Source organism: Equus przewalskii, chromosome 4 (genome assembly GCF_037783145.1).
Source record: "Equus przewalskii isolate Varuska chromosome 4, EquPr2, whole genome shotgun sequence".
NCBI classification, from domain to species: domain Eukaryota; kingdom Metazoa; phylum Chordata; class Mammalia; order Perissodactyla; family Equidae; genus Equus; species Equus przewalskii.
The window spans coordinates 44,750,002-44,762,416 of NC_091834.1; the positions used below are offsets into that span (position 1 = coordinate 44,750,002).

Consider the following 12,415-nt stretch of genomic DNA (forward strand, 5'->3'; position numbering starts at 1 on the left):
GAAGTTGGATGCTACCAGAGAAACCGACTCTTGAGCCTTGGTTGATTTCAAACTCCCTGGAAATTTGAATTAGGGGTATAAACCATCTGGGCTCTAAAAAGGAATGTTCAAAGTCCTGCTCTGTGCTTTAATAGCACCTAAATGTTGCCCTTCTGATGATGTATAACAAAATTAATGTCTGTTTATTACTATGTGAACATATTAAAATCACCAATGACCGTCCTCTGAAACAAAATAGGAAAGTGTTTTCAACTACTAGATCACGTGAAAATTACACGACCATGCCCACCATGAGGTAAACCATTGCATTTATTCTATTCCTCTTAGATATATTATTTGCATCAAAAAAGCAATAGAGTTTTTCATTTTGTTCTTGTTTCTTTTACCTTCAAAGTAACAAGGAGTTTTGTTTATTGGGCACTAGCTACGGGTCAGGCACAGAATTAAGTGCTATATCTTTATTATCTCATTGAATCTTTAGAGAAAACTTGGGTGGCAGATATTATTAAATCTCTTTACAGATAAGAGGACAAAGATGTAGATAAGTGAATTAATTTATCTAAACAGTGAGGGACATGACAGGTCATCCAATTCAGGTCAGTCTGACACCACAGCTCATATTAACCACAGCACTGAACTGCCTCAGAAGTTCTCCCTTGGCTGTCTCAATTAGCAAGCATCTTGCCTATGTTCTTCAAGTCTCATCTTCTGCTACCATCACCAGAGTAGGTTTAGTCATCTTTTGCAATCAATGCTCTTTAGCCATTCTGGAAAACATTACAAACAAATAATCACAAGGAACACAGAGCATCATTTTTAAATCATTCATGGTTTCACTTAATTGACAGGAGTTTCAAGCATATCATGTTGACATTACATACCTTTTTTGCCTTGCTGGTCATTACAGTTTTCATAAGTACAAGGTCCCCAAGCTGACCAAGGTGAAACCTCACATTCAATAGGACAGGGAATGTGGCACAGCTGTGTAGTATTAGGGACAGGGCCAGTGCACAATTTTGAGTCCACTGGTTTTGAGGCTGTTCAGAGAAAAATACAGAGATCCCTTGAGAATTAAATGAAAAGGAATGGTTATGGTCAACAATATGATTTTTCTGTGTGTCTGAAGAAGGAAAATGCTTAAAGAAGTGCCACCAAGACATTATTCCAATGCTTCTCAGCTACATCCTGAGAATAAAAGGAGGAGTGGGGGGAAGGCAGCAATGTAGTGTAGTCAAGGAAACTGGACAAGACATGCTGCAATGGTTTCATCATCAGCTTCACCACAAATTAGCCATGCAATTAATAATGCAGAGTCTAACTTTCCTAGCCAGTTAAGGTTCATTTTATCTCTAAAATTCTATAGTTAGATTCTAAGAAAGTGACATCTACTTTAGAGGACTGAACACAGTAGGAGAGGGATGACAGCTTTAATAAATAGGGACAAAATCTCCGCTGAGTGGCTTCTGGCAGAGCCAGTCTCCCTTCCCTTTTGGTCCACAGAGAGGGACCTGGTGAATATGATGAAGGAAGAGCTCATCCAACCAAAGGAGGCAGCAATTTCTACCTCCAGCTGTATGACTCACCAGATACTTTCCAGAACTTTTACAGAATATATTATCTGTGTAAGTGATCCAAATCTCAGAATTGCTACGACCAACTTATAATTATCCATGTCTGTTTGTAAGTTGACCAGTGAACCTTGGGATAAATATTACTTGCCCTTGCTTCTCTTCTTTTCTACTTTGATGTCTGCCATTTGGCTGTTTTGTCCAGCACATACATTTGACAGTTAATATCAAGGTGTGTCCATGGTGCTGGTTAAAAATGACTAAGTGAGAAAGATATTTGAAGCTATATACACAGCAGAAAAAAATCAAGTTAATCTGTATATTATATAACATACAGCTATAGTTACTTTTGTTGCAAAAATTTTAAGTACATGTCTTAGACACATATTTCCTTTAACAGTAGCTAGTTCCTGTTTCCCTCTGATAATTTGAAATGTCCATTCCTGTAATACAAAGGACTGAAATAACAGAGGTCTTAGACAATTCTCATTCTCTTCATGTGAACGGACTATCAAATTCCAATTGCATGGGATTACATCTAGAAGCTCAGACAGAAATTAAAATATTTTAAGCTACATTATCCTAACCTTTAAATAAAAGTACTAAATCTATCTGCTTGTAGTTTAAACACTAAGGCAGTCTGTAGGCACTTGTGCCTCCCTCAAATTTCTGCACATACAAACACACTGAATCATTCATGCTACCTAAAGGCTATATATTCCCTCTTCTTACTGCTAGGTTTTCAGTTCCAAAAAGTATTCTACAGATTATTTTTTCTTTTTCCTCCCAGGATGCTTATAATTATCTCCCTTCCCTCCCACTACCCTCGGCCTCCCCCTCCCACCTCCGCTTCCTCCAACCCCCCCTCCCCCGCCCAGCCCCGGCAGGGCAACACACACACACATTGCAGTGGAAGTAAATGACTGGGCACCCCTACTTTCCCTAGTATGAAGCATTGTGAGCTTTCTCACTCAAGGTTATCAGGATTGTTACAAACATGCATCATAACATCAGCCAAAGCCAAAAATGATTAATTTTATTGCTTTCCAACAGTGAAAGTACTTGGCACGCTAATGATAGAAAATACAGAAATAAATGCTTCATTTCTCTGAATATAGAAATAAACTGACACCAATGATATATATTTTACATAAAAATAAATTGTTTTTAATACCCTTATAGGCATAAGAGTCTTGTGACAGTTAATTTTATGTGTCAACTTGACTGGGCTAAGGAATGCCAAGACAGCTGATAAAACATTATTTCTGAGTGTGCCTGTGAGGATGTTTCTGGAAGAGATTAGCATTTGACTCAGTAGCCTGAGTAAAGAAGATAGCCCTCACCAATGTGGGTGGGGCGTCCGTCAATCCATTGAGAGTCCAAATAAAACTAAAAAATGGAGGAAAGGCAAATTCTCTCTCACTGTTCTTGACTGGAACATATATCTCCTCCTACCCTTGGACATCGGAGCTCCTGACTCTGGGAAACCAGAAATTACACCAGTGGCCCCAACTCCATAATCATGTGAGCCAATTCCTATAATAAATCTCCTCTGACATATCTACATGTATCATGTTGGTTGCTTCTTTGGAGAACCTTGACGAATTCGAACCTATAGTATGTAGAACAACTCACATTACTGCAGATTAATGTAAGTACAGCCATGTGTTGCTTCATGATGAGGATACGTTCTGAGAAATGCTTCCTTAGGCGATTTTGTCGTGTGAATGTCATAGAGTGAGTGTACTCACAAACCTAGATAGTATAGCCTACTACACACTTAGGCTATATCATATAGCCTATTGCTCCCAGGCTACAAACCCGGACAGCATGTTGCTGTACTGAATACCGTGGTCAACTGTAACACAATGGTAAGTATTTGTGTATCTGAAAATAGAAAAGTTACAGTAAAAATACAGTATAAAAGCTAAAACATGGTACACCTGTATAGGTCACTTACCATGAATGGAGCTTGCAGGACTGGGAGGTGCTCTGCATTAGTCAGTGAGTGATGAGTGAATGTGGAGGCCTAGGACATCACTATACACTGCTATAGACTCTATAAATACTGTACACATAGGCTACACTAAATTTATAAAAAAATATTTTTCAGGGCCAGCCCTATGGCATAATGTTTAAGTTCAGTGCACTCCACTTTGGTGGCCTGGGTTCGTGGGTTTGGATCCCAGGCACAGACCTACACCACTTGTCAGCCATGCTATGATGGCAGCCCACATATAAAGTGGAGGAAGGTTAGCACAGATGTTAGCTCTGGGCTAATATTCCTCAGGCAAAAAAGGAGAAAGGTTGGCAAGAGATGTTAGTTCAGGCCTAATCTTCCTCAGCAAAAAAAAAAACCAACAACAACAAAAATTGCTAAAAATTTTTTCTTTCTTCAATAACAAATCTACCTCAGTTTACTGTAACTTTTTTACTTTATAAATGCTTAATTTCTTTTTCTTGTTTTGGTAAGAATGATTGGCCTGGAACTAACATCTCTTGCCAACCTTCTTCCACTTTGCATGTGGGACACCACCACAGCATGGCTTGATGAGCAGTGCATAGGTCCACGCCCAGGATCTGAATCTGAAAACCCTGGGCTACCGAAGTGGAGCAGGCAAACTTAACCACTACGCCACTGGGCTGGCCCCCAAACTCTTAAATCTTTTTAACTTTTGACTATTTTGTGATAATACTTTGCTTAAAACACACAGTGTACAATTGTACAAAAATAATTTCTTTCTTTATACCCTTATTCTATAAGCTATTTTCTATCTGTAAAATTTCTCATTTTTTTTGTTTTGCTTTTTAAAATTTTTGTTAAAAATGTAGACACAAACATACACATTTGTCTAGGCCTACACAGGGTCAGCATTATCAATATCACTGTCTTCCACCTCCAGATCTTGTTCTTCTGGAAGGTCTTCAGGGGCACTAACACACACGGAGCTGCCATCTCCTATAATAACAATGTCTTCTTCTGGAATACTTCCTGAAGGACCTGCCTGAAGCTCTTTCTGAGGAGGGGTCACTCTTTTCAGAAGTATGTCCATGGTGGTTTGCTTGGTTTGTTTCTTTTTCTTCATCATAGATTTTCTTGTAAGTAGATAATGCACCATGAACATTCCTCTCTATTAATGAAAACCTTTTGCTTTGGGAGTCTGTTTTCCAACTTAACGAGCTTGTTGAGGTCTGCAAAAGCATCTGCTAAACCCTTCACTGTGAATTTTCTTAGGGGCTCTTCTTTTTCTTCTCTTGGAGTTTCCTTTTCTCTTGCCTTCTCTTCAGCTACGTGTTCCTGTTCCAGTTCCAACAACCCCTTCTTAGTCATTTTCTCAGGAACCACCTCTAGGAGCTCCTCAATGTCACCCTCATCCACATCCAGGTTAAAGTTGTTTGCCATCTCAACCGCAGCCTTGTTGATTTTTGCAACCTTCTTATCCTTGGCAGATCCTTTGCAATCACTGATGAACCTCTTGAGTGTCTTCTTCCAGACACCCCATATGCCATTCATATACTCCTTGGTGACATCACCCCAAGCCCAAATAAGGTTCTTGATGCTGTAATAGATGTTGTAATCCATCGAGACTTGCGTCAGTGTCTTCCTCAGTTGTAGCAACATCCTGGGCAAAGGTTCTCCTCAGGCAGTAGGCCTTAAAAGACGGTATAACTCCATGATCCATTAGTTGGATCAAAGAGGTGGTATTTGAAGGTAGAAACACCATTTTGATATTGGAATGAAGATCACCAATAAAAGGAAGATGTCCAGGAACATTATCAACAATAAGCAAAAACTTGAAAGGTATGTTACTCTCCAAATAATACTTCTCCATTTTGCTGGCATAGCAATTTAGTTGGGCATCTTAAAAGAGGAGCTGAGTCACCAATAACTTCTTATTGCTCCTGTATACACTGGCAGTGTGTGCTTATTGATATGCTTGAAGGCCCTGGGGTTCTCACTGTGCCAGATCACAAAGGGTTGCACTTAGTAACCTGCAACACTTCCCCAAGCAAAACTATTATCCTGTCCTTGAAAGCCTTAAAACCTGGCATTGACTTGCCTCCTTATGGATGAAAGTCCTTTCAGGCGTCCGTTTCCAGAATAGGGAGGTTTCATTCATATTGAATATTTGCTCTAGCAAGTAATTTTCCTCCACAATCAGCTTATTTAGAGTTTCCAAAATTTCTTCAGCTGCCTTCACATCAGCACTTGCAGACTCACTCATTCATTGCACTTTAACACTATGTGATGAATAACAATTCTTGAGTCGTTTAAACCACCCAGAGCCAGGAGTAAATTCAACATCGTAGTTGGGTCCAGTCTTTTCTTTCAACATTGCAAACAAACTTTTTGTTTTGACTGTGATCATCATGGTCCAGAGAGGGATATGCTCTGTGTCTGGTCTACAATCAGCTCATTAGAAGTTTCTCCATGTCTGATATAGGCCCTTTTTTAATTTTTGTTAGTCTCATTGCCTTCTATGAAGCAGATCCTTTAACAGCTTCCATCACTTTGTCCTTGTTCTTCAAGATCATAGCTATGGTGGAATGGAACATGCCTGTCTGGTGAGCAATAACCATGACTGATTTTCCACCTTTGTAGGCCTTAATCACTTTCAATTTTATTTCCAGGTCAATCACTCAACATGGCTTCTTACTGGCAACATCAGCAGAAGATTTTACACACTTAGAGGTCATGATGAACAAAACAACATGAGATTAAATCAAGCACAAGAGAAAATGATGCAATCAAGAGATACAGTAAACACGGAATGTAGGAGGATGCTGCCGGCATAACATGGCATGCTGTTTTACAGTAAACATTTTTTTTTATAATTAGAAAGAGCACACTCTAAAATAATGATAAAAAGTATAGTATAGTAAATACATAAACCAGTAACATAGTTGCTTATTCTCATTGTCAAGTATTATGTACATACTGAACATAATTGTATGTGCTGTAATTTTATACAACTGGCAGCGCAGGTTTATTTACACCAGCATCACCACAAACACGTGAGTAATGTGTTGCACTACAACATTATGACGGCTATGACATCACTAGGTGATAGGAATTTTTTAACTCCATTATAATCTTCTGGGGCTATTGTATACGCAGTCTGCTGTTGCCCGAAATGTCATTATGCGGTGCATGACTGTAATTCTTTCACTTGTGGAATCTTTCAGACTATCATTTAAATTAGTGTTTGTGTGTATAATCACCTGAAAAGTCTTCACTTCTTTCTTTCAACTAACTAAAAGTAACTATAAACCTTAGTGTTATCGTATTGGTTTGGAAATCATGGTTGCTATAAAGGGAAGTCTACTGGGCATGCCATTGTGAGGACCGTTAGAGCCTGAAGAAATTTATTTTACACATAAAGTTGAAAACTTCAGGAGGAAAACAAGGTTTTATCAAGGAAACAGGTTAAAACATTGTGTTTCTAATTCCTGGCCATTTTCTTTGTAAGCTTAATTTTAGCTTTTGGTGTATTTTGAACGAATCAAAAAGAATAATCAATCATAAAAATCTTCCTGAGTTATTAAGAGAAATGTGATGCATAAAGGCTCAAGGAAGTATTGCTTCAAGAAAAATACTCTTAAGATCTTCTCAGCTGCTACTAACCAAGTCAACACTGAGATAATATAGTTCTTGAAAAATAACCTCTATTTTATGGATGCATATATAATACATATGTATACATATATATAAAGTTCTGTCATTAATCAGAGAAACACAGGAGGAAAGTATTTATTTGTTTGTGAATGAATGTATTCCTTTGGTGATTTTTGCGATAGGTTTTCTTATAAATAGAGTATATATTGATAAATGTAAATCACAGATACTGGCTGAGGTCCTCAAAAGCTCAAAGCCAATTAAATTTTTGCAAGTGCCCGAGGGTTATCTGGAATAAGTGCGATTCAATGAGTGTAGTGAAGGACAGACCCAGGAGACCTTACTGGGTTCCAATTTAATTTATGGGATATAATTCCTGTAGTTCTCTATTATATAATGTATGTTTACTACTGATCCTGTATTCTCAAATGTTGAGATCTGAATTATCTAGAATGACTCAGTCATTATTCTTGTATAATTTTACAGCTTAAGAAATTATTCATCAGGTACAAATTCCAAAGAAATATACATTAGATTAAAAAGAAAAATCGTATTGTTGAACTCTTGAAAATAAAGGAGACATTTTATTGTTCTCCTATGATTTAAAGGGTACTCGATCATATTTACTTTGTATGCTTTACAAGGTCACAAAAGAATGTCTGAACTCTTCTGGACTTAACAAAACAAACCAAAAACAAATGAGACTGGTGTATTTTCGTAGGTCTGAAATATTTTTATATTTGTATGTTTGGAGCATTACAAACAGAAAGTAATTCACTGTAAGAAGTGAACTTAAGATTATTATTTCCAACAATGTGGTCAATGAGGTAGTCTGCAAATACACCCACTGTATAACCCCTAAGAATAGCTAAGGTATTATTTTTAAAATAAAATGTTTCAGTCTGAGATAATTGTAGATTCACATGAAATTATAACTTCACAGAGATCCTATCTATCTTTTACAGACTCCGTCAATAGTAAGATTTTACAAAACTATAGTAGAATATCACAACCAGAATACTGACATTGATACAGTCAGGGTACATGTACTGGGTTGAATAGTGTCGCCCCCAAATTTATATCTAAAGGAACCTCAGAATATGACCTTTTTTGGAAATAGGGTCATTGCAAATGTAACTCGTTGATGAGGTCCTACTGGTTTAGATTGAGCCCTACATCCAATGACTGGTGTCCTTGTAAGAAGGCCATGTGAAGACATATAGAGAAGGAGGCCCAGCAATGATGGAGAGAAAGACTGGAGTGATGCAGCTACAAGTCAAGGATTGCTTGCAGCCACTTCATCGCTAATCTTAGGGGGAAAGAATTTAGTCTCTCACCATTAAAGAAAATGTTAGCTGTAGGCTTTTGTAAATGCTCTTTATCAAGTTGAGGATGTTTCTCTCTATTCTTACCTTTCTGAGAGTTTTTATTAGGAATAGGTGTTGAATTTTGTCAAATGCTTTTTCTCCATGGATTGATACTATCATGTGATTTTTCTTCTTTAGCCTGTTAGTTTGGTGAATTATATTGATTTTCCAATACTGAACCAGCTTTGCATCACTTAATAAACCACACTTCATCTTAGTCTTCAGTTCTTTTTATGTATTGCTGAATTCTATTTGTTAGTATTTTGTTAAGGATTTTTGTATCTATATTTTTGAAGGATTTTGGTCTGTCATTTTCTTTTTCTTGTACTGCCTGTGTCTTTTTTCTCTCTTCTATTCTCTGGATAGAAATGATCTATTTCACATTGGACAAGTTGTAGTATGTTGTGTGTTTTTTTCTTTTTAAGTCCTTCCATTTAGTCTAAGTTATCAAACTGATATGTGTACAGTTGTTTACGGCTTCCCTTCCCCTGTTTTATTCCCGATGTCGTTGATCTGTCTCTTTTCCCTTTTTTTATCAGTGTTCCTAGAGGTTTCAATTTTAATAGCCTGTTCAAAGAACCAGCTCTTTGTTTCACAGATACTCTCCAAAACTTTTCTGTTTTCAATTTCATTGATATCTGTTCTTATTTTTATTATTTCCTTCCTCCTGCTGGCTTTCAGCTTATTTTGTTATCTTTTTTCTTGGTTCTTGAAGTGGGAGGTGAGATGATTGATTTGTGTCTTATCCTCTTTTCTCATGTAAGCATTTAGTGTTATCAACTTCTATCTCAGCACTGCTTTAACTGTGTCTCACAGATTTCCGTATGTTGCATTTTTACTTTCATTCAGTTAAAAGTATTTTGATTTTCCTTGAGAATTCCTCTTTCACACATGGATTATTTAGAGGTAGGAGATTTTACTGTTATCGTGATTCTATTGTGCTCAAAGAACACACTTCGTATGATTTAAATTTTTTTGAATTTGTTGGGGTTTGTTTTATGGATCAGGGTATGGTCCATCTTGGTATACGGATACTTGAGAAGAAGGTGTATTCTGTTGTTGTTGGATGGAGTGTTCTATAAATGTCTTTTGGAGTCTGTTGCTGATGGTGGTGTTGAGTTCTTCTATATCCTTGCTTATCTTCTGCCTAGTTCTTCTAGCCAGTGTTGGGAGTAGGGTGTTGTTGTCTCTGACGTTAATTGTGCATTTGTCTATTTCTCCTTTCAGTTCTACCCGTCTTTGTTCATATATTTTGCAGCATGTTGCTTACTGCTACAGATTCAGGATTTCTTTGTCTTCTTGGTGAACTAACCCTTTTATTATTATATAATGTCCTTCTCTGTTTCTGGCAATTTCCTTTGCTGTGATGTCTAATTTATCTGATATTAATATAGCCACTCATGCTTTCCTTTGAATAATATTTTCATGATATATTGTTCTCTATTCTTTACTTCCAATCTGGGTATATTGTTATATTTGAAGTGGGTTTCTTGTAGAACACGTATAGTTGGATCATATTTTTTAATACACTTACCACTCTGTGTATTTTTTCCTCTTACAAGTTTATTTTTTTCTAAATACAGAATAGATTTTAATTTTTATATTGCATTAGAGGCAAATTATAACATCGCCCGACAGGCATTTGTTAGGGTTTTTGTTTTATCTGCACCCACAGGCGTTTCTGGATTGCTGGTTTCTTTTGCTCCAAGTGTGAGATATGGGAGGCAAGAAGAAAACCAAGGAACTCATCACCTGGTTGTTTCTTGGTTCTTGAGATCTCTAGCTTGTCTGCCTTCTTCTCTCCAGATTTCACAGTTGTCCTATGGTTTGTTTACTATATAATGTCCAGGATTTTTTTTTTAATGTAGCAAGGGAATTAGGGAAAATTACATCCCCTCTATCTTCCTGGAAGCAGAAGCCCATATGTTATTTTTTAAACAAAACCTTTGAATTTTATAACTGGGATCACAAGAAAGGAAAATCCTCAAAGGACTCCAAGATTCACAGCATGACTCTGGTATGGTACTAGAGTCCTAAAGCTGGCCTCTTTCTTGGGGCACCACTGATCTTAGGTCTCAGAACTTTCAGTTTTAATGGCCTGGAGGGGGAGCTAGAATTGCATATCCAGAGGTCTTTAATTATCAGGGGCAAAGGAAAGCACTTCCGCGCAGAAAATTAGAGTTTAACTGTAATAGACCATCATTAAGGAATTTCTAAAGAATTTATTTCTCGTAAAAAGGAAAGTGGACCAAAAAAGCAGGGTCTCAGATGCCAGATGGAATGGTGTTCAAAGAAAATATTAAATGCAAGTAAAAGTAAACATGGACTGTGAAAGCATAATTATGACTAAATAGGAGGGTGTGGTGGGCAGAATAATGGTCCCCCAAAGATTTCAGGCCTTAACCTTGGAATTTGTGAATATATTACGTGGCAAAAAGGACTTTGCAGATGTGATTCAGGGTTCAAATCTTGAGACGGAGAAATTACCCTGGATTATCTAGGTGGGCCCAATCTGATCACATGAGTCCTTAAAAGCAGAGAACCTTTCCCAGCTGGGTCAGGAAGATGAGGCAGAAAGAGGAGGAGGAGAGATTCGAAGCATGAGAGGTACTTAATTTGCCACTGCTGGCTTTAGAGGAAGCAGGTAAGAAAGGCCAAGGAATGTGGGTGGACCCTAGAAGTTGAGAACAGACCCCAGCTGACAAGCAGCAAGGAAATGAAGATCTCAGTCCACCAGATGCAAGGAACTGAATTCTGCCAACAATACAGATGAGCAGGGAAGCAGGTCCTCCCCTCGAGCCTCCTGAAAGAATGCGGCTCTGCTGACCCCTTGACTCCCACCTGGCCAGACCCAGGTCAGATCTCTGACTTACAGAACTGTGAGACAAGGTGTCCAGTCTGTGGTGATGTGTTATGGTAGCAAAAGAAAACGAATACAGAGAGTCATAAAGAACAAGATAGAACTAAAATAGAAGACACATAAATATGTAACTTGGTGAAGGATAATTAGAGCTAAAATAGTCTAAAACGCTTAGGAAGTAAATATATTAATTATAGACTGTTCCTTTGGGTCTGGACCTTAACATTTTAAGGTAATCTCTTTATATAAATAGGAAAAGGATGTATAACTTCTGAACCAAGGAAAACAATGTAATAATAACAAAAATGTTGCAATAAATTCAAAGGAAGGGAATAAAGGAGAATCAAAGAAACAGAAAAAGAGGAACAAAGAGAAAAAAACAAGATGGAAGAAATGAATGCAAAATATTAAACCACTGAAAGCCAGAGATGATCATACTGAATAAAAAGATAAAATCTAAAATGACATTTTAAATCCCCTAGTTTTTCAAAAATTTAGAAGTTTGGCAATACCACGCACTGGAGAAGATGGGAAGCAGCCAGAAGTGTTAAGCATGGCTGGTGCAAATCTAAGTAAGTTATTTTGACCATTTTGGGAAAAACTTGGAATTTTCTAGCATGGCTGAAGACACGCATACTCCTAGGTATATAGCCTGGAAAAACTATCAGATATTTACCTCAGGAGATATTTACAAGAACTGTCATTGAAACATTGTTTATAACTGCAAATATCTAGAAATAACTCGGGGTCCAACAAAAAGGAGTGGCTATTAAATTACGGATATCAATACTATGTAATGCTATAGAGAGGTAGAAATCATCATCAAAATGATGAAGCCCACAAATATATCAGAGTGAAGAAAGTAAGTCAAAGAAGAATATATATATATATACTAAAGTATACTACCTATATAAAGTTTTAAAAAACTAGCAATATCATCATGTTTGGAGATAAACACGTAAGTCTGGGAAAGTGGCCACTATTGTCCAGGCCTGATACTTTC

The 12,415-nt window shown here is 37.3% G+C and overlaps 1 protein-coding gene across 5 annotated transcripts in view; it reads right to left on the bottom strand.

Annotated features, from left to right (window-relative positions):
• THSD7A (thrombospondin type 1 domain containing 7A) overlaps window positions 1-12,415 on the bottom strand; it is a 676,621-nt gene that overhangs the window by 148,428 nt on the left and 515,778 nt on the right. For all 5 annotated transcript variants that reach the window (XM_070615793.1, XM_070615794.1, XM_070615795.1 and 2 more), the window contains one exon: window positions 882-1,037. In XM_070615793.1, the coding sequence (XP_070471894.1) occupies window positions 882-1,037 (156 nt within the window). The remainder of the gene's footprint in view (window positions 1-881; window positions 1,038-12,415) is intronic.